Source organism: Phallusia mammillata, chromosome 7 (genome assembly GCF_965637545.1).
Source record: "Phallusia mammillata chromosome 7, kaPhaMamm4.hap1.1, whole genome shotgun sequence".
Classification (NCBI taxonomy): Eukaryota; Metazoa; Chordata; class Ascidiacea; order Phlebobranchia; family Ascidiidae; genus Phallusia; species Phallusia mammillata.
In genome coordinates this window covers 23,830,721-23,853,542 of record NC_137258.1, presented here as the reverse complement: position 1 = coordinate 23,853,542, position 22,822 = coordinate 23,830,721, and the positions used below count along the sequence as shown (strand labels likewise).

General features: G+C 38.8%; 1 protein-coding gene and 1 long non-coding RNA gene across 5 annotated transcripts; both read left to right on the top strand.

Moving 5' to 3' along the window:
• Positions 1 to 2,975: 2,975 nt before the first annotated feature.
• LOC145238901 (uncharacterized) lies at positions 2,976 to 5,183 on the top strand. The gene is made up of 2 exons (XR_013862204.1): positions 2,976 to 3,026; positions 3,623 to 5,183. It is a non-coding gene; the product is annotated as an uncharacterized LOC145238901 (long non-coding RNA).
• A 430-nt stretch (positions 5,184 to 5,613) lies between these two features.
• On the top strand, positions 5,614 to 10,872 carry LOC145238900 (uncharacterized). Of its 4 annotated transcripts, none has more exons than XM_080102179.1 (6): positions 5,614 to 5,911; positions 5,952 to 6,401; positions 6,609 to 6,703; positions 6,935 to 7,025; positions 7,165 to 7,284; positions 9,033 to 10,872. In XM_080102179.1, exons 4-6 carry the CDS (start codon positions 6,976 to 6,978, stop codon positions 9,643 to 9,645), a joined length of 783 nt encoding a protein of 260 aa, XP_079958305.1. In that variant the 5' UTR covers positions 5,614 to 5,911; positions 5,952 to 6,401; positions 6,609 to 6,703; positions 6,935 to 6,975; the 3' UTR covers positions 9,646 to 10,872. The 4 variants fall into 4 exon arrangements, with proteins under 4 accessions (XP_079958305.1, XP_079958306.1, XP_079958307.1 ...); XM_080102180.1 differs by having other exon boundaries at positions 5,614 to 6,050; positions 6,322 to 6,401; XM_080102181.1 differs by having other exon boundaries at positions 5,615 to 6,401; positions 7,243 to 7,284.
• The last annotated feature ends 11,950 nt before the right edge of the window (positions 10,873 to 22,822 follow it).

The following is a 22,822-nucleotide window of genomic DNA, read 5'->3' as shown; positions in this document are numbered from 1 at the left end:
GGTCTACCAGCTCTGTAACAGTGTTACGTCACCACTGACTGCTTGTGACGCCACAACTCAAATTGTCACAAAATGCTTCAAAAGCTGTCAGAACATTGCAACAACTGCACCAAGTCTACCAGCTCTGTAACAGTGTTACGTCACCACTGACTGCTTGTGACGCCACAACTCAAATTGTCACAAAATGCTTCAAAAACTGTCGGAACATTGCAGCAACTGGACCAGGTCTGCCAGCTTTGTAACAGTGTTACGACAACAGTAACTGCTTGTGACGTCACAACTTCAATTGTCGTAAAAATGCATTTATGCTTTAAAGTTGCTAGCAGAGATGTGAGCAATGCAGTATTTGCTACACACAAAAAAGTTGCAAAATATTTTCTGCCCTGCGCTCAATCCACAGGTCCTGACTTGACTTCCGAGGCAGTGAAGAATGGACAAACTCGCTTGGGCAGATGTCAGAACGGTGCAGTAGAACACCGGCTATAATTAAGTCACAGTCATGGCACGATTTAGCTGGCGTCGCGTCAAACTGTCCAATGCCGCATTTTGCCGGCGTCACGCGCTGATGCCTGCTGTTTGACGTCAGTTAGACACGTGATTTACGACCTGTGTGTGCGACGGAGCGTGGCGACGGCTGTAAAGTGCTTGTCTCATCACAAGTGAAACTTTTGGGCCAAATTCTTTGCCAGTGGAAATATACTAACCTTGGTGAGAAAATAACGCTATGTTACGTCACAGTTAATATAAACGTTTAAACACGGCTTTTTTGTTGATTTTTGCATTATTTAGATTTATCCAATAAATAAGCAAATGCCTTTTACCTGAGCATATCCATGCATTTTTGTAACGTACCAGACAACAGTCTTTCAGACCAACAGCTACCTGAAATTTAAATACTTGCCGACAAAACTTTCCTTTACGAATAAGTCTAATTTCTCACCAGCAACCATACCAAAAACTATTTTGAGGTGTGTTTTTTCTCATGCCTAAACTTGTTAAAGTTATACATATTTGTCAAAAACTGCAATCGACCCATATACTCTACATAAATTTGTCATGAAAATCATCCAAGAGAAGTTTGCATAGGGCGTGTCAAAGTTTGCTCGTGTTTTTGTTCGTCCAGCTATTAGTGTGGGAGTGCAAACAAAATTGTGCCTGTCCAGTTTTTCGGCTCTGTACAACTGTGTGTGTTAACAGCCGTGTGCCATGGCAACAATGGTTAATACGTCGTACTTGCCATGTTTCAGTTTATTTTTTTTAAAACGGCCTGATTTACAACTTTGAATGTTTGGTTCGTTTTCTTCAGAAAGAATAGGCCGAAATTTTGTTTCCCTATGTGACGTTTTTTCGAACGACCAATCACATTGTCAGACACAAAGCAACCACAGATAATTGTTTCATTTCAGGTTGCCTTTCAAAACAGGCTCGACTCAAGATTTGAACCAAGAAAAGTCTGAAAATCTCTGTGAATTGCTTTTCGTCTGCAAATATTAACATACAATTCGATTTGTAACTATCCGACAATGCCCATTTTAGCTGACCTTTATTGTCATCTGGTGGCCAGGTGGCCGCATGTCTCGACAACAAATTTGTATTTTCGCTTTTATGTTAGTAAGATTTAAACGTTGTTCGCTTAAACACTTCTGTGTATCAATTGTATTAAGCTTATAGGTCGGGCGCTTTTCAGAAGAATATTTTGCCTTCCATCGTTTTGATCTTGCTAGTTTATGCTTGAATATTCCAGTTTCAAACAAGGCACAGCCTATTTGGGCCTTCTACCGACACTCAACTACCATATTTGTGCAAACTTTAAACTCGAATCAGACACGATAAAATCTCGGTTAAGATAAATAAATACGTTTTGCGAAACATCGACATTTAAGAAAAAAACGCATGTGATTTAAAAAACAGCAGGAAACTATAACAATATCAGGTGTATTCTTATGTTCTGAAAGGAAATTACCAACATATAAAACCGTGCTTACGAATACTAGACTCTTTGCACTTTCAAATTATTCTAACTGTGTTAAAAGCAGAGCTGTAATTTGGTCAGGCTTTTAAGGTTTTGGGTTTCATATAGAATAAATTGCGATTAAATTAGGCCTACCATATTTTCATCACCAAAAAGGAGGACACATTCCCGAGAAAGAATATTAACACTTACTTTTGTGTCCATGAAAATAAAGGCACAAGATTTTTGACGAATTTCAAGCAGTCAATTTTATGGCCCAATTTGGATGAAGTTTAACTTACTATAAACTGTGAATTTAAATTAATAATAACCACAACTCGCACTCTTTGGCCGGTTGTAAAGACACAATTGTTATTTAGGTATTTAGTAAACACAGAAAATTTAAAAAGGAGGACATTGAGGCATTTTTTATCGTCCTTGGAGGACCACTTACTTTTCGTTAAAAAGGAGGACATGTCCTCCAAAAAGAGGACGTATGGTAGGCCTAGCTCAAATCGATGTTACTTCCGTTGCGCTTTCAAACTATTTCAACAGTGTAAAAAGCGGAGCTATAAGTTGTCCAGGCCTTTAGGGTTTGGGTTCGGGAGAATAAAACGAGTTTGATTCGGGCCTGACTTCACACTGGGGCACATTTGTGTCATAATTTCACTTGGATCTCTAACCTTCGGACCTAATTTGGTTTTTATGCAAACTATATAAGTTGATCTGGTTCTGTCCCCAATACGCAAAGTAACTAGCCAAACCTTTTAAAATCAGTATGTAAAGTTTCAGCTTTGTATTATCCAAAATATTTCTAGTTTACTTTATTCTCCTCAAGTAAATTTGGGTTCAAATAAGCAAATGAAATAATCCATATTTTTAAATAAATTTACTCACCAACAAAGTAAATAAATAAAAATTAAACAGTTTCGCGCCACGTTGCTTGATACGCTTGAGAAATCACAACCAATCAGCTTTCAAGCGCCTCCCGCGCCAAAGGAAATCCTTCCCTTGCAAAGTCATTTGCTTGTGGAGTTAATGGCGTGCGGAGGTGGAAGGCTGGCGGCGTTACAAGGTAAGTTTGTTTTACTTCATTGTGAATGGTTTATTACTTATTGCTGCACGTAACCAAGTACAAACGTGCGAAGTTGGTGACATTTTTTAATTCGTTTGCGTAATTTTAAGTTCATAAATACGCTGTAAAGTTGCAAATTATATATTTACTAGTTACTCTTACCCACTGTGTTTTTGGACAAAATAGTTTGCAAAACTTTGCTTTTAATAGTTGTTTTTTTTTGTAGTGTAAATCTAACACCGCTAATATGGCCCTAAGTTATAAAGCATTTCTTGCATCGTCAAGCAGTTTTAATTTTTATTATTTATTAATATTTATCGTCGTTGTTAAAGACTCTTTACTAGGTACAAAAAGTAAAATACAGTCACAGCATTTACTGCACAGGGCGTCTTTGTCACGCGTGCTTGTGTGACGTAACAAACCGGCGCTTTTTCGAGTCGCGCTGATTATGGAATTTCGCGTCTGGCGCACAAATCATGCAGTATAGCTTTGCCTTCCCTAGAAAACAAACCATTTTAGAGCCTCTGTTGTTCTAATAGCTTTCATTCTTAGAGTGTATTATAAAGTTTATTTAATTTAGTTTACTTTGTTAACAGATTTCAATCATCTCGTCTGTTCTACGAACGGATTCACCCTATTCATCATTCGTCCATCAACCAACATCCCCCAACTTCAAATATTTTACTTGTATGTAAACATAGGAGTCTGTCGTGGGTCAACCGGGTTTGCGGAACTGTTAGGCATAACTTAGGTTAACTGGCGCTAGGGTGAGTGACCTATTCTTTGCCGAGGTTGACTCGTAAATGAAGTCTTCCTCGGTGGTCAAAGAAGGGTCCAAGTCTACAGGAGTGCTACTATGTCAGCAAGTTGGCGCTAGGGATAGAACTAGAGTGGCACTCGTTAACTAAGGGTAGGTTATAGATAACATAGGTGGGGTACGTTTGGGATTCGCGCGCCACGTAGGGACTTAGCTTAGATCGATTTCTAGCTAGGTGTGGCGCGTTGCTAAATGGCTTTAGCTAAAATAAGGTGCGCTTAGAAACACGGACTGGGCATGGCCTCCACCGCATGCGCTGGCGCGGTGCAGGCGGGACCGAGTACCGGACACAGTTACTCTCAATGATGGCTAAGGCTCGTTAGCTGGAGAGGGCCGACATAGCATTTCGCCAGAAAAGTCCCGTGAGCCACCCTGATAGGGCGCAAACTGTTGTTAATTTTTTTTCCCACCCCAGCGGTTGCGTAATTCATTTGGGTCCTTGCGGGGGGACTCTGAGGGCAAGGGCAGTGACGCGATACTGTGGAATTATACGCTGTAAATGTCACTGCCCCTTTTAAAAACAAACTTTTGCGCCTATCCTAATTGTAATTATAGGGATGTTGTGGATTTTTTTTCAGGTTTTGACCAGCTAGTATGATCTATGCTTGTGTATCCGTTTCTAAGTTTCCTTCACTAAGAAGAGACTGCGAATTGGATATCAAGCATGTGATGTTAATGGCTTCCATGTTTGCGTATAAATCATAATGTAAAATTGCGCTGATTTATTGCCCCAATGTCCCTGTTTTGCTGGTCAAGCCCTTTTTATTCGTGGATTTAGGCTAACTTACTTACAACATATTTCAGTTTCGTTTTCCTGCTTGACCCGGCCACTCTGTCATAATGGGGCAATGACAATTTAGGTGGTTGTAAAACACGACAGACTCACTTTCTACTTTCCTAGGCTAATTTGCGGCGATTGTATGCAGGGCAGTTAGTTGAGGCAAGCTTGTGTACTTTTACGTCGGCGGCACAGGGACGATGGCGGTTCCAACGTTTTTTCAGAAACGGCTCGAGTACGTCGAAGCAGACGATGCTAATTGGAGTCGCAAAATAATTTTCTTGTCAAATTTTGTTTAATAATCGAATGCAATAGTCGAATTTTGGTTTAGACTTTTCGCTTTCTCTTTCATTGACAAAAACGTTTGCGAGTCCACTTTTTCTATCCTTTAATTTCTTGTTAATCAGACCAGTTCTTGGGGGGGGGTGTTGTGCCTTTTTACATCAGCCGACAGGTTCTTTTTATTATTGTTATTGTATGTTTGTTTATTTCTCGTCGCTCTAACCATGCGAACCGCCATCGTCAAGTTTTAGTTAGAAAGACAGATTCTGTTATTCAAGTATTCAAGATTTTGTTACTGTCATATTTTGGGGTAAGTCGTTTGTCTGTTGTTTGCCCTTTAATAATTATTAACGTTACTTTATATTTTGCAGAATTCCTTTCAAATATTTGATTTGTGCCTTTTGGTCAAAACTTTCACTAAATTTGTTGGAACCAAATTTTTTACTACAGGTATTTTGCAATGTGTAATACTTTCCCATTTCTAATCCAACTTATTAATGTTTTGCAGGTTTAACTATTTTTCTCTATTTACAGGTTTTACCTTTAATTCTAGCAATAACCGAATGTTTAAGTGTTTTTATTCTTCCAAGTTATAAACTTTTTTTTAACTGATGTTTTGCAGGTTTAACTTTCCTTTTCTATTTACAGGTTTTAGATTAAATTTTAGTAGTAACAGAACCCTTTTCACAGGTGTTTTTTTTTTGTTTTTGTTTTTTTTTGTTAATATATTTAACAATTAACGGTTATAATTTGTTTATATGTTTCAGGAAATTAGGAAAAATGTTTCGTGTGTAACATAAACTACAGGATTAACTCTTTTTTTTCTTTTACAGCCAGTCAATTTGGTTTATTCGTTTTACAAAATAATATTTTAATATTTTTACAGGTTGCTTAATTGTTGCTGATTGCCAGCACTGTTTCTATCTAATGTCATTAACTTCTTGTTTTGCAGGAACTAGGAAAATGTTGAATATATTGGCAAACCCCATTAACACTAACTTTTCACAGGTTTTTGTAATATTAAAATTATCTTATTGTTTTTTTACAGGTTTACTTTTTTGCAGATCTAGGTGTAGAATAACTGTCAGGTCACTGAATGCATGTAATGCCTGCTGTATTCTTTTTGTTTTGCAGGATTTAGGAAAATGTATTAAGCTTTTACTATATTTATGTTGATTGACACACCTTTATTGTTTCATAAACTTAAAAATTTTTAATTTCTACTGTCAAATATTTTGTACATTAAATTTGTCAAAGTAACATTGTTTTTTTGTTGGATTTAAAATATCCACATATTTTGTCAGTTGTTTTTTGTTCATAATCTTTAATTTGTTTTTGTTTTACAGAAATTAGGAATAGTTGCAGATGTGATTTAATTTTTAAATTATATTTACCTCTCTTTAGAACATGTTTTTCAGATGCTAGAGCTGACTGTTGCCCCATGGCCATGACATCAGATGTTTTTCTTCGGATATCCGATCATAATTAACACTTCATGGTAAAAGAGCTTGATTGATGTTTGTTTTGAAGTAATGATGATAGTAAAAAAGGGGGAATCAGATTTTAAGTTGGGCACCAACAACAAAAAACATAAATATTTGTAAAATGTGATCCATTTTGCTACAAAATTTTCGTTAAAATATATGTTTTAAAATTATGTTGTATTTTATGTCACATGTTTACTTTAATATCATATTTTTTGCAGGCAAACTAAACTTAAAAACTTGCGTCAGACGATTTTCTAACCTCCGATATTGTCCTTACAAGATCGAACCATCCACCCTGCTGTAAATATCACTGGTAAATTATTAGAATTAATCTCTACCATTATGCTGGTTCATATTGTTTTCATAGACACATTATGCTACTGGGGGGTTGTGGAGTTATTACAAGTTTTAACTGAACTGTTTTTCTTTAATGTTAGACTACAGAGACTTTCGAAAAATTATACACTTACATTATTTGACTTCACTCTATCTTATAAAGTTAGACTTTGTAACCCTAGTTATTACATCTTTGTGTATTTTTCAGATGATGCAACAAGTGAACATCTCAATAACTGCAGCAGGCAAATGAACCCCACATTTGAATTGGGATCGCTGGTGCTGCTCATCTATGCAAGGTAAGTGGTGTTTACGTTTTTGTTTCTGAATTATAGATTGTAGTTTCATGGGATGTTTATTAGCCAGACTTTAAAACATCGTAATTGTAAAATTTCTAGTAGGCAGCTTTTTTAACTAAACAACATTTTTTAACTTTAGGAACATAAAATATATTTCAATATTTTCATGTTTTCACACATTCCATCGCCACCGAAAAAAAACTCAACCAACCCACAGTTACAGCACAACACCTGCGGCAGTTTCTACACCAATCATCAGGTGATTAAGTTTATTTGACTTGTGACCATTGAAAGTTATCATTCTGTATTAGTCTACCACAAGTTATATGGAAATATGGGGTAGAAACTGCGATATACTGTTAATAGGTTTCATAAAGTGTCACACGTACTGTATTTGTATTGTCTTTGTCAATATGGTCATTGGACATTTTCTGGCTGTTTATTATTATGGGTCCCCTTCCCTGAAGGGGACACATATTGTTTTTGTCCGTATTTTTTTTTTCTTTTTTTCTTTTTTTCTTTTTTCTTTTTTCTTTTTTCTGTCTAACGCTGGTTTGTAACGCTCGTTTGGTCAAGAAAGAGTGCTTCAAATTTATTCAAATTTGGACATATGTTAGATATTAATCCAAACTTGGTCCACCTGAAGTTTGACCCCAAATTACCCAACGGTTCACCCACAGGCCCCCGAAACGTAAAAATTTTAACGCTGGTTTGTAACGCTCGTTTAGTGAAGAAAGCGTGCTTCAAATTTATTGAAGTTTGGACATATGTTAGAAATTAATCCAAACTTGGTCCACCAGAAGTTTGACCCCAAGTTACCCAGCGGTTCACCCACAGGCCCCCGAAACGTAAAATTTTTAACGCTGGTTTGTAACGCTCGTTTAGTAAAGAAAGAGTGCTTCAAATTTATTCAAATTTGGACATATGTTTAATATTAATCTGAACTTGGTCCACCTGAAGTTTGACCCCGAATGACCCAGCGACACACGCTCGTTTGGTCAAGAAAGACACTGTAGGCAGAAGTCCCAAGAGAGTACGTTTACGAATAATAGGGCAGAGCGGGAAGGCTCAGCTTGACGTCGGACAGACGTTTTACGAGACGTCGTTTCGGTGATTAGAAATCAGCTGTTTTGCACAGCAATGCTATGTCGTTTTATTAAGTTATCACTCACATTTTCAGTTTCGGCAAAGGTTTCACACATATGACGCGATTTAAACCTAATAAGCGTGCTTCGGTTTCGTATAATGTCAAGCAAAACTTTGTTAAACAAACTAAATATAAAAAAATAAACTTGACTTTTTTACAAGATAAAAGTTTTTTTAAATGCTCGTTGTCAGGTTGGCCGCTGCATGACCACGGGTTACTTAAGGTCAATTAGTAGGTATTACTAACACAGTTCAGAACTTTCTTTCGTCATAACGTAGCGTTTTTTTTTTTTTTGAATCAAATACCCAAGGCATGTATAAATTAGGTCAAACGGTGTTGTTGAACACCAAGGACGGCGTGCTATTGAAAACGGTGTCAAAAGGTCAAACAGTCGTTTGGTGTGTGCATCCTAAAAGGTTACTACATGTCAATGGTACTCGTTTTGCGAAACAAAGTTAAATGAAAAACTCGTTTTACGAAACAAAGTTAAGCAAGAGATTAAATTGAAAGTATTTGTTTCGTTCTTTTTTAATGTTTTTGTAATTATATGACAATAATAGTGCAAAAAATACAACAAAATTTTTCATTGTTGGGTTAATGCTTTCTAAAAATTTGTTTTAAGAATTTAAAAATCACCGCAACATTAGTTTACCGTAAATCCGCACAAACACGCGTGTGGGGACCCATTAGTTTTTGTTTACAAAAACAATCATATGTGTAGATCAAATGATGTGTATAGTAAATTGGTAAATATCGTATAGAATATATAAAATGGAAGTATATCAGAAAGCCACTATTCTAGTTTGATTAATGGAAATACATGCCTTGGATTTCTTACATCCCTGTTTTGTTTTACTTAGATTCTGCAAACTAACAACTTCAACTAATAAACCGTCCAAGAAAATCTCATCTCCTCTTCTATCATTCCAGCCTCCACTTAAATCTGTAAACTCAGAAGGAATTCGGAATCTGCTTCCAAATCCTACTGCGACTGTGACTGCTGTCATGGCACATGGTCCAGGATTGACTGTGACTGCTGTCATGGCACATGGCCCAGGATTGACTGCGACTGCTGTCATGGCACATGGCCCAGGATTGACTGCGACTGCTGTCATGGCACATGGCCCAGGATTGACTGCGACTGCTGTCATGGCACATGGCCCAGGATTGACTGCGACTGCTGTCATGGCACATGGCCCAGGATTGACTGCGACTGCTGTCATGGCACATGGCCCAGGATTGACTGCGACTGCTGTCATGGCACATGGCCCAGGATTGGCTGCTACTGATGTGTGGCATAGCTGGAACAGTTTTGGCGACATGGACATAATTGTTGATATTACTGAAAGCCATATCTGGTTGGTTCACAGGACATTGTTAATAAACCTGCATACACATGTCATGTGTTCAAATGAGGGGAGTTTAATTCCTTTTGGTTGGATTGTATTTTACCGAAAGGTTTTGCTGTCTTAGCTAACTGTACCGTATTTGAATATGCATACATTTGTGTTGAATCATACTTCAGTATTTCTTTTTTAAGTAAGATTGGAAGTTTGTTGAAAAAATATGTGCTATCTTGCATTCTGCAATTGATTTGTTTTTTGTAATTTGTAATCCTATATGTTATCAAGCTCTTTGCGGAATTGAATTTTGTATTCTGTTATCATCATGTTCTATTCAGTTTGCTTTTATTGCAGCGAATGAGTTTGTCACAAACTGTTAGCTGTCATTAACTCCTGTTTGATTGTAACACATATATTTTCATTAGTTGATGTTTTGTTGGTTTTAGATGATAGGTGATAGCCATGGCTTGCATTTTAGAAAACTATAAACATGTAAAACTGCCGCATAATGCAATTTAGTTTTTCACCATTTTTAGGCCCTGTGCTACTTTTGCCTCAGCCTAACAGTTGCAAACTTTAAGTAGATGTAAAGTGATCAAACAAGTGTTAATATGATTGATGTTTGGTGTTTTTACTTTCGTACTGTGTCTTTCCGCTTGCAATATATTCAGTTATGCAATGATTACTTCTGTGTGTGAATGGATTTTGCACTCGCCGAACAATCTGTATACTTTGTTGACATAATTTTGTCTGTGTTATTATGTCAGTGGTGTGAGCGGTTGTTATTCCATTGTTGCAGCTAGTATTTAGAATTGTGGATTCATTCATTCCTTATCTATCACTTACATGTGATATCACAATCTAAGATAATTTCATTCTTAATCTTTGTGTATTAACTTGCAAAAATATTGAGTTGTTCAAAACATGTTCAGAAAAAGTGCTGCATTTGTGTATTACATGAAAATGTTCAGGTCAAAAAATAATGCAAAGTTGTTTGTGATTAACTTAATTTTTTATGCTTTGATTTAGCATAATGTCTTTTATAAATACAAATGCCTGCATTTAGTTGGTGTTTCTGAAAAAATTAGCTGTTTTTTGTTTTATTACAATGTGATTTCAAAGTTAATTTGATGAATTTGTTTAATAATATTTCATTGGCGATGTTTTTTTCATTGAATGTTTTATCTTTAGCTGTGAATTGATTTATATTTAGATATGGTTTCATTTTGGTAGTTGTCGCCTATTTAATGATTTTCCTGCCACTTTTAGACCAAATCTGCCTATGTTTAATATGTTTCCTGCACAACTTGCAAGCTAACATCAACTTTTTCGTGTTTGAATAAAAGCAAGTGATAAATATGATTGGTGCTTATCAGACAAGATGTAGTGTTTTCCACAGCTATTTTGGTAAAATAGTACAAATTATATGTTAAAGATGATAACAATGATAAAGCAGCAGTAGTTCTCTATTAGAATCAGTTAACTAAATAGATCAGGTGCATATTTGATCTGCTGTCTTTGCTGCAAAGCTGTAGGCAATTTATTTACGTTTGATTTGAGGCAGTAATGATTTTTGATAACGAAAGAGTAATGATAAGTCGTTCTGCTGTCTTTGCTGCAAAGGTGTGGGTAATTTATTCAAATTTGGAATGATTTTGTAATAAAGAAGCAGTCGTTTGTAGCAAATGAGTCCACATAAACTGTTCTATAAAGTAATGTATTTCACCCTTGTGGGCATCAAGTCTCCATACAAATCGTAGCAGCACAATTGCGCGAAAATATTAACCAAGTTGAAAGCGCGACAAAGGCATAAGGGCACATGTGGTGGGGAAATGAAAAACGCAATGCAGCTACACCGTTGCTAAAAGCCTTTCAGAGCCAAATTACATAAAACGAACAAACAGAGAAGGTAACTGGGATTTTTGTTTCTGAACGCCATGAAGGCAAATATTTATAGCAGAGTTTTCAAAGAGAACTTTGAGTAGATTTAACATGGGGTTCGGCAAATCTAACAAATTTATTAAATGGGCTCTGGTGCTACTGTGTTAATGGATCAGAACATTTCTGTAGGGTGATATAAGAATCAAATATTTTCACAGAAGAACAAGGTTAGAAAGATAAATATTTCGGGGGATTATCGCAAAAAACCTCATAGGTTGGAATTATTACAACTTGGATTACGTGATTTTAGTTTTAAAGCAAGCACACAACCAATCGACAGCACGAATTGAAGGGCAACCAAAGAATGATGAGGAACAATCACAAGAATAACAAAAGTAAATCAATAAACGAATGTTTCGGTTCAAACCGGAATCGAAATTAAAAATTAAAAATCGAAAAAAAATCCGGTTTTGGGTGGGTTTTTGCCGGAATATTCCAGTTTCAAACTGGTTTTGACCGGTTTCTGCCTCCTACCGAACCTCCAAACCGGTTCAAACCGGTTTTGAAAATCGAAAATTTTGACCCGATTTTTGAAAAAACCCTAAGGCTATAGCCTTTCCGTTTTTTCGATTTTCGGGGGTCAAAAAATCGAAAAAAAATCCGGTTTGGGTGGGTTTTTGCCGGAATATTCCAGTTTCAAACTGGTTTTGACCGGTTTCTGCCTCCTACCGAACCTCCAAACCGGTTCAAACCGGTTTTGAAAATCGAAAATTTTGACCCGATTTTTGAAAAAACCCTAAGGCTATAGCCTTTCCGTTTTTACGATTTTCGGGGGTCAAAAAATCGAAGAAAAATCCGGTATTGGGTGGGTTTTTGCCGGAATATTCCAGTTTCAAACTGGTTTTGACCGGTTTCTGCCTCCTACCGAACCTCCAAACCGGTTTAAACCGGTTTTGAAAATCGAAAATTTTGACCCGATTTTTGAAAAAACCCTAAGGCTATAGCCTTTCCGTTTTTTCGATTTTCGGGGGTCAAAAAATCGAAGAAAAATCCGGTATTGGGTGGGTTTTTGCCGGAATATTCCAGTTTCAAACTGGTTTTGACCGGTTTCTGCCTCCTACCGAACCTCCAAACCGGTTCAAACCGGTTTTGAAAATCGAAAATTTTGACCCGATTTTTGAAAAAACCCTAAGGCTATAGCCTTTCCGTTTTTTCGATTTTCGGGGGTCAAAAAATCGAATAAAAATCCGGTTTTGGGTGGGTTTTTGCCGGAATATTCCAGTTTCAAACTGGTTTTGACCGGTTTCTGCCTCCTACCGAACCTCCAAACCGGTTTAAACCGGTTTTGAAAATCGAAAATTTTGACCCGATTTTTGAAAAAACCCTAAGGCTATAGCCTTTCCGTTTTTTCGATTTTCGGGGGTCAAAAAATCGAATAAAAATCCGGTTTTGGGTGGGTTTTTGCCGGAATATTCCAGTTTCAAACTGGTTTTTGACCGGTTTCTGCCTCCTACCGAACCTCCAAACCGGTTTGAACCGGTTTTGAATATCGAAAAATTTGACCCGATTTTTGAAAAAACCCTAAGGCTATAGCCTTTCCGTTTTTACGATTTTCGGGGATCAAAAATTCGAAGAAAAATCCGGTTTTGGGTGGGTTTTTGCCGGAATATTCCAGTTTCAAACTGGTTTTGACCGGTTTCTGCCTCCTACCGAACCTCCAAACCGGTTCAAACCGGTTTTGAAAATCGAAAATTTTGACCCGATTTTTGAAAAAACCCTAAGGCTATAGCCTTTCCGTTTTTTCGATTTTCGGGGGTCAAAAAATCGAATAAAAATCCGGTTTTGGGTGGGTTTTTGCCGGAATATTCCAGTTTCAAACTGGTTTTGACCGGTTTCTGCCTCCTACCGAACCTCCAAACCGGTTTAAACCGGTTTTGAAAATCGAAAATTTTGACCCGATTTTTGAAAAAACCCTAAGGCTATAGCCTTTCCGTTTTTTCGATTTTCGGGGGTCAAAAAATCGAAGAAAAATCCGGTATTGGGTGGGTTTTTGCCGGAATATTCCAGTTTCAAACTGGTTTTGACCGGTTTCTGCCTCCTACCGAACCTCCAAACCGGTTTGAACCGGTTTTGAAAATCGAAAATTTTGACCCGATTTTTGAAAAAACCCTAAGGCTATAGCCTTTCCGTTTTTTCGATTTTCGGGGGTCAAAAAATCGAAGAAAAATCCGGTTTTGGGTGGGTTTTTGCCGGAATATTCCAGTTTCAAACTGGTTTTGACCGGTTTCTGCCTCCTACCGAACCTCCAAACCGGTTTGAACCGGTTTTGAATATCGAAAATTTTGACCCGATTTTTGAAAAAACCCTAAGGCTATAGCCTTTCCGTTTTTACGATTTTCGGGGGTCAAAAAATCGAAGAAAAATCCGGTATTGGGTGGGTTTTTGCCGGAATATTCCAGTTTCAAACTGGCTTTGACCGGTTTCTGCCTCCTACCGAACCTCCAAACCGGTTTAAACCGGTTTTGAAAATCGAAAATTTTGACCCGATTTTTGAAAAAACCCCAAGGCTATAGCCTTTCCGTTTTTTCGATTTTCGGGGGTCAAAAAATCGAAGAAAAATCCGGTTTTGGGTGGGTTTTTGCCGGAATATTCCAGTTTCAAACTGGTTTTGACCGGTTTCTGCCTCCTACCGAACCTCCAAACCGGTTTAAACCGGTTTTGAAAATCGAAAATTTTGACCCGATTTTTGAAAAAACGCTAAGGCTATAGCCTTTCCGTTTTTTCGATTTTCGGGGGTCAAAAAATCGAAGAAAAATCCGGTTTTGGGTGGGTTTTTGCCGGAATATTCCAGTTTCAAACTGGTTTTGACCGGTTTCTGCCTCCTACCGAACCTCCAAACCGGTTCAAACCGGTTTTGAAAATCGAAAATTTTGACCCGATTTTTGAAAAAACCCTAAGGCTATAGCCTTTCCGTTTTTACGATTTTCGGGGATCAAAAATTCGAAGAAAAATCCGGTTTTGGGTGGGTTTTTGCCGGAATATTCCAGTTTCAAACTGGTTTTGACCGGTTTCTGCCTCCTACCGAACCTCCAAACCGGTTCAAACCGGTTTTGAAAATCGAAAATTTTGACCCGATTTTTGAAAAAACCCTAAGGCTATAGCCTTTCCGTTTTTTCGATTTTCGGGGGTCAAAAAATCGAAGAAAAATCCGGTTTTGGGTGGGTTTTTGCCGGAATATTCCAGTTTCAAACTGGTTTTGACCGGTTTCTGCCTCCTACCGAACCTCCAAACCGGTTTAAACCGGTTTTGAAAATCGAAAATTTTGACCCGATTTTTGAAAAAACCCTAAGGCTATAGCCTTTCCGTTTTTTCGATTTTCGGGGGTCAAAAAAATCGAAGAAAAATCCGGTATTGGGTGGGTTTTTGCCGGAATATTCCAGTTTCAAACTGGTTTTGACCGGTTTCTGCCTCCTACCGAACCTCCAAACCGGTTTGAACCGGTTTTGAAAATCGAAAATTTTGACCCGATTTTTGAAAAAACCCTAAGGCTATAGCCTTTCCGTTTTTTCGATTTTCGGGGGTCAAAAAATCGAATAAAAATCCGGTTTTGGGTGGGTTTTTGCCGGAATATTCCAGTTTCAAACTGGTTTTGACCGGTTTCTGCCTCCTACCGAACCTCCAAACCGGTTTGAACCGGTTTTGAATATCGAAAATTTTGACCCGATTTTTGAAAAAACCCTAAGGCTATAGCCTTTCCGTTTTTACGATTTTCGGGGGTCAAAAAATCGAAGAAAAATCCGGTATTGGGTGGGTTTTTGCCGGAATATTCCAGTTTCAAACTGGCTTTGACCGGTTTCTGCCTCCTACCGAACCTCCAAACCGGTTTAAACCGGTTTTGAAAATCAAAAATTTTGACCCGATTTTTGAAAAAACCCTAAGGCTATAGCCTTTCCGTTTTTTCGATTTTCGGGGGTCAAAAAATCGAAGAAAAATCCGGTTTTGGGTGGGTTTTTGCCGGAATATTCCAGTTTCAAACTGGTTTTGACCGGTTTCTGCCTCCTACCGAACCTCCAAACCGGTTCAAACCGGTTTTGAAAATCGAAAATTTTGACCCGATTTTTGAAAAAACCCTAAGGCTATAGCCTTTCCGTTTTTACGATTTTCGGGGATCAAAAATTCGAATAAAAATCCGGTTTTGGGTGGGTTTTTGCCGGAATATTCCAGTTTCAAACTGGTTTTGACCGGTTTCTGCCTCCTACCGAACCTCCAAACCGGTTTAAACCGGTTTTGAAAATCGAAAATTTTGACCCGATTTTTGAAAAAACCCTAAGGCTATAGCCTTTCCGTTTTTTCGATTTTCGGGGGTCAAAAAATCGAATAAAAATCCGGTATTGGGTGGGTTTTTGCCGGAATATTCCAGTTTCAAACTGGTTTTGACCGGTTTCTGCCTCCTACCGAACCTCCAAACCGGTTCAAACCGGTTTTGAAAATCGAAAATTATGACCCGATTTTTGAAAAAACCCTAAGGCTATAGCCTTTCCGTTTTTTCGATTTTCGGGGGTCAAAAAATCGAAGAAAAATCCGGTATTGGGTGGGTTTTTGCCGGAATATTCCAGTTTCAAACTGGTTTTGACCGGTTTCTGCCTCCTACCGAACCTCCAAACCGGTTTGAACCGGTTTTGAAAATCGAAAATTATGACCCGATTTTTGAAAAAACCCTAAGGCTATAGCCTTTCCGTTTTTTCGATTTTCGGGGGTCAAAAAATCGAAGAAAAATCCGGTTTTGGGTGGGTTTTTGCCGGAATATTCCAGTTTCAAACTGGTTTTGACCGGTTTCTGCCTCCTACCGAACCTCCAAACCGGTTTGAACCGGTTTTGAATATCGAAAATTTTGACCCGATTTTTGAAAAAACCCTAAGGCTATAGCCTTTCCGTTTTTACGATTTTCGGGGGTCAAAAAATCGAAGAAAAATCCGGTATTGGGTGGGATTTTGCCGGAATATTCCAGTTTCAAACTGGCTTTGACCGGTTTCTGCCTCCTACCGAACCTCCAAACCGGTTTAAACCGGTTTTGAAAATCGAAAATTTTGACCCGATTTTTGAAAAAACCCTAAGGCTATAGCCTTTCCGTTTTTTCGATTTTCGGGGGTCAAAAAATCGAAGAAAAATCCGGTTTTGGGTGGGTTTTTGCCGGAATATTCCAGTTTCAAACTGGTTTTGACCGGTTTCTGCCTCCTACCGAACCTCCAAACCGGTTTAAACCGGTTTTGAAAATCGAAAATTTTGACCCGATTTTTGAAAAAACCCTAAGGATATAGCCTTTCCGTTTTTTCGATTTTCGGGGGTCAAAAAATCGAAGAAAAATCCGGTTTTGGGTGGGTTTTTGCCGGAATATTCCAGTTTCAAACTGGTTTTGACCGGTTTCTGCCTCCTACCGAACCTCCAAACCGGTTCAAACCGGTTTTGAAAATCGAAAATTTTGACCCGATTTTTGAAAAAAACCCTAAGGCTATAGCCTTTCCGTTTTTACGATTTTCGGGGGTCAAAAAATCGAATAAAAATCCGGTTTTGGGTGGGTTTTTGCCGGAATATTCCAGTTTAAAACTGGTTTTGACCGGTTTCTGCCTCCTACCGAACCTCCAAACCGGTTTGAACCGGTTTTGAAAATCGAAAATTTTGACCCGATTTTTGAAAAAAACCTAAGGCTATAGCCTTTCCGTTTTTTCGATTTTCGGGGGTCAAAAAATCGAAGAAAAATCCGGTTTTGGGTGGGTTTTTGCCGGAATATTCCAGTTTCAAACTGGTTTTGACCGGTTTCTGCCTCCTACCGAACCTCCAAACCGGTTCAAACCGGTTTTGAAAATCGAAAATTTTGACCCGATTTTTGAAAAAACCCTAAGGCTATAGCCTTTCCGTTTTTTCGATTTTCGGGGGTCAAAAAATCGAATAAAAATCCGGTATTGGGTGGGTTTTTGCCGGAATATTCCAGTTTCAAACTGGTTTTGACCGGTTTCTGCCTCCTACCGAACCTCCAAACCGGTTCAAACCGGTTTTGAAAATCGAAAATTATGACCCGATTTTTGAAAAAACCCTAAGGCTATAGCCTTTCCGTTTTTTCGATTTTCGGGGGTCAAAAAATCGAAGAAAAATCCGGTTTTGGGTGGGTTTTTGCCGGAATATTCCAGTTTCAAACTGGTTTTGACCGGTTTCTGCCTCCTACCGAACCTCCAAACCGGTTTAAACCGGTTTTGAAAATCGAAAATTTTGACCCGATTTTTGAAAAAACCCTAAGGCTACAGCCTTTCCGTTTTTACGATTTTCGGGGGTCAAAAAATCGAATAAAAATCCGGTTTTGGGTGGGTTTTTGCCGGAATATTCCAGTTTCAAACTGGTTTTGACCGGTTTCTGCCTCCTACCGAACCTCCAAACCGGTTCAAACCGGTTTTGAAAATCGAAAATTTTGACCCGATTTTTGAAAAAACCCTAAGGCTATAGCCTTTCCGTTTTTTCGATTTTCGGGGGTCAAAAAATCGAAGAAAAATCCGGTTTTGGGTGGGTTTTTGCCGGAATATTCCAGTTTCAAACTGGTTTTGACCGGTTTCTGCCTCCTACCGAACCTCCAAACCGGTTCAAACCGGTTTTGAAAATCGAAAATTATGACCCGATTTTTGAAAAAACCCTAAGGCTATAGCCTTTCCGTTTTTACGATTTTCGGGGGTCAAAAAATCGAATAAAAATCCGGTATTGGGTGGGTTTTTGCCGGAATATTCCAGTTTCAAACTGGTTTTGACCGGTTTCTGCCTCCTACCGAACCTCCAAACCGGTTCAAACCGGTTTTGAAAATCGAAAATTATGACCCGATTTTTGAAAAAACCCTAAGGCTATAGCCTTTCCGTTTTTTCGATTTTCGGGGGTCAAAAAATCGAAGAAAAATCCGGTTTTGGGTGGGTTTTTGCCGGAATATTCCAGTTTCAAACTGGTTTTGACCGGTTTCTGCCTCCTACCGAACCTCAATCGAAAATTTTGACCCGATTTTTGAAAAAACCCTAAGGCTACAGCCTTTCCGTTTTTACGATTTTCGGGGGTCAAAAAATCGAATAAAAATCCGGTTTTGGGTGGGTTTTTGCCGGAATATTCCAGTTTCAAACTGGTTTTGACCGGTTTCTGCCTCCTACCGAACCTCCAAACCGGTTCAAACCGGTTTTGAAAATCGAAAATTTTGACCCGATTTTTGAAAAAACCCTAAGGCTATAGCCTTTCCGTTTTTTCGATTTTCGGGGGTCAAAAAATCGAAGAAAAATCCGGTTTTGGGTGGGTTTTTGCCGGAATATTCCAGTTTCAAACTGGCTTTGACCGGTTTCTGCCTCCTACCGAACCTCCAAACCGGTTCAAACCGGTTTTGAAAATCGAAAATTTTGACCCGATTTTTGAAAAAACCCTAAGGCTATAGCCTTTCCGTTTTTTCGATTTTCGGGGGTCAAAAAATCGAAGAAAAATCCGGTTTTGGGTGGGTTTTTGCCGGAATATTCCAGTTTCAAACTGGTTTTGACCGGTTTCTGCCTCCTACCGAACCTCCAAACCGGTTCAAACCGGTTTTGAAAATCGAAAATTTTGACCCGATTTTTGAAAAAACCCTAAGGCTATAGCCTTTCCGTTTTTACGATTTTCGGGGATCAAAAATTCGAAGAAAAATCCGGTTTTGGGTGGGTTTTTGCCGGAATATTCCAGTTTCAAACTGGTTTTGACCGGTTTCTGCCTCCTACCGAACCTCCAAACCGGTTTGAACCGGTTTTGAAAATCGAAAAATTTGACCCGATTTTTGAAAAAACCCTAAGGCTATAGCCTGTCCGTTTTTACGATTTTCGGGGGTCAAAAAATCGAAGAAAAATCCGGTATTGGGTGGGTTTTTGCCGGAATATTCCAGTTTCAAACTGGTTTTGACCGGTTTCTGCCTCCTACCGAACCTCCAAACCGGTTTAAACCGGTTTTGAAAATCGAAAATTTTGACCCGATTTTTGAAAAAACCCTAAGGCTATAGCCTTTCCGTTTTTACGATTTTCGGGGATCAAAAAATCGAAGAAAAATCCGGTATTGGGTGGGTTTTTGCCGGAATATTCCAGTTTCAAACTGGTTTTGACCGGTTTCTGCCTCCTACCGAACCTCCAAACCGGTTCAAACCGGTTTTGAAAATCGAAAATTTTGACCCGATTTTTGAAAAAACCCTAAGGCTATAGCCTTTCCGTTTTTTCGATTTTCGGGGGTCAAAAAATCGAAGAAAAATCCGGTTTTGGGTGGGTTTTTGCCGGAATATTCCAGTTTCAAACTGGTTTTGACCGGTTTCTGCCTCCTACCGAACCTCCAAACCGGTTTGAACCGGTTTTGAAAATCGAAAATTTTGACCCGATTTTTGAAAAAACCCTAAGGCTATAGCCTTTCCGTTTTTTCGATTTTCGGGGGTCAAAAAATCGAAGAAAAATCCGGTTTTGGGTGGGTTTTTGCCGGAATATTCCAGTTTCAAACTGGTTTTGACCGGTTTCTGCCTCCTACCGAACCTCCAAACCGGTTTAAACCGGTTTTGAAAATCGAAAATTTTGACCCGATTTTTGAAAAAACCCTAAGGCTATAGCCTTTCCGTTTTTTCGATTTTCGGGGGTCAAAAAATCGAAGAAAAATCCGATATTGGGTGGGTTTTTGCCGGAATATTCCAGTTTCAAACTGGTTTTGACCGGTTTCTGCCTCCTACCGAACCTCCAAACCGGTTCAAACCGGTTTTGAAAATCGAAAATTTTGACCCGATTTTTGAAAAAACCCTAAGGCTATAGCCTTTCCGTTTTTTCGATTTTCGGGGGTCAAAAAATCGAAGAAAAATCCGGTTTTGGGTGGGTTTTTGCCGGAATATTCCAGTTTCAAACTGGTTTTGACCGGTTTCTGCCTCCTACCGAACCTCCAAACCGGTTTGAACCGGTTTTGAATATCGAAAATTTTGACCCGATTTTTGAAAAAACCCTAAGGCTATAGCCTTTCCGTTTTTACGATTTTCGGGGGTCAAAAAATCGAAGAAAAATCCGGTATTGGGTGGGTTTTTGCCGGAATATTCCAGTTTCAAACTGGCTTTGACCGGTTTCTGCCTCCTACCGAACCTCCAAACCGGTTTAAACCGGTTTTGAAAATCGAAAATTTTGACCCGATTTTTGAAAAAACCCCAAGGCTATAGCCTTTCCGTTTTTTCGATTTTCGGGGGTCAAAAAATCGAAGAAAAATCCGGTTTTGGGTGGGTTTTTGCCGGAATATTCCAGTTTCAAACTGGTTTTGACCGGTTTCTGCCTCCTACCGAACCTCCAAACCGGTTTAAACCGGTTTTGAAAATCGAAAATTTTGACCCGATTTTTGAAAAAACCCTAAGGATATAGCCTTTCCGTTTTTTCGATTTTCGGGGGTCAAAAAATCGAAGAAAAATCCGGTTTTGGGTGGGTTTTTGCCGGAATATTCCAGTTTCAAACTGGTTTTGACCGGTTTCTGCCTCCTACCGAACCTCCAAACCGGTTCAAACCGGTTTTGAAAATCGAAAATTTTGACCCGATTTTTGAAAAAACCCTAAGGCTATAGCCTTTCCGTTTTTACGATTTTCGGGGGTCAAAAAATCGAATAAAAATCCGGTTTTGGGTGGGTTTTTGGCGGAATATTCCAGTTTAAAACTGGTTTTGACCGGTTTCTGCCTCCTACCGAACCTCCAAACCGGTTTGAACCGGTTTTGAAAATCGAAAATTTTGACCCGATTTTTGAAAAAAACCTAAGGCTATAGCCTTTCCGTTTTTTCGATTTTCGGGGGTCAAAAAATCGAAGAAAAATCCGGTTTTGGGTGGGTTTTTGCCGGAATATTCCAGTTTCAAACTGGTTTTGACCGGTTTCTGCCTCCTACCGAACCTCCAAACCGGTTCAAACCGGTTTTGAAAATCGAAAATTTTGACCCGATTTTTGAAAAAACCCTAAGGCTATAGCCTTTCCGTTTTTTCGATTTTCGGGGGTCAAAAAATCGAATAAAAATCCGGTATTGGGTGGGTTTTTGCCGGAATATTCCAGTTTCAAACTGGTTTTGACCGGTTTCTGCCTCCTACCGAACCTCCAAACCGGTTTAAACCGGTTTTGAAAATCGAAAATTTTGACCCGATTTTTGAAAAAACCCTAAGGCTATAGCCTTTCCGTTTTTACGATTTTCGGGGATCAAAAAATCGAAGAAAAATCCGGTATTGGGTGGGTTTTTGCCGGAATATTCCAGTTTCAAACTGGTTTTGACCGGTTTCTGCCTCCTACCGAACCTCCAAACCGGTTCAAACCGGTTTTGAAAATCGAAAATTTTGACCCGATTTTTGAAAAAACCCTAAGGCTATAGCCTTTCCGTTTTTTCGATTTTCGGGGGTCAAAAAATCGAAGAAAAATCCGGTTTTGGGTGGGTTTTTGCCGGAATATTCCAGTTTCAAACTGGTTTTGACCGGTTTCTGCCTCCTACCGAACCTCCAAACCGGTTTGAACCGGTTTTGAAAATCGAAAATTTTGACCCGATTTTTGAAAAAACCCTAAGGCTATAGCCTTTCCGTTTTTTCGATTTTCGGGGGTCAAAAAATCGAAGAAAAATCCGATATTGGGTGGGTTTTTGCCGGAATATTCCAGTTTCAAACTGGTTTTGACCGGTTTCTGCCTCCTACCGAACCTCCAAACCGGTTCAAACCGGTTTTGAAAATCGAAAATTTTGACCCGATTTTTGAAAAAACCCTAAGGCTATAGCCTTTCCGTTTTTTCGATTTTCGGGGGTCAAAAAATCGAAGAAAAATCCGGTTTTGGGTGGGTTTTTGCCGGAATATTCCAGTTTCAAACTGGTTTTGACCGGTTTCTGCCTCCTACCGAACCTCCAAACCGGTTTGAACCGGTTTTGAATATCGAAAATTTTGACCCGATTTTTGAAAAAACCCTAAGGCTATAGCCTTTCCGTTTTTACGATTTTCGGGGGTCAAAAAATCGAAGAAAAATCCGGTATTGGGTGGGTTTTTGCCGGAATATTCCAGTTTCAAACTGGCTTTGACCGGTTTCTGCCTCCTACCGAACCTCCAAACCGGTTTAAACCGGTTTTGAAAATCGAAAATTTTGACCCGATTTTTGAAAAAACCCCAAGGCTATAGCCTTTCCGTTTTTTCGATTTTCGGGGGTCAAAAAATCGAAGAAAAATCCGGTTTTGGGTGGGTTTTTGCCGGAATATTCCAGTTTCAAACTGGTTTTGACCGGTTTCTGCCTCCTACCGAACCTCCAAACCGGTTTAAACCGGTTTTGAAAATCGAAAATTTTGACCCGATTTTTGAAAAAACCCTAAGGATATAGCCTTTCCGTTTTTTCGATTTTCGGGGGTCAAAAAATCGAAGAAAAATCCGGTTTTG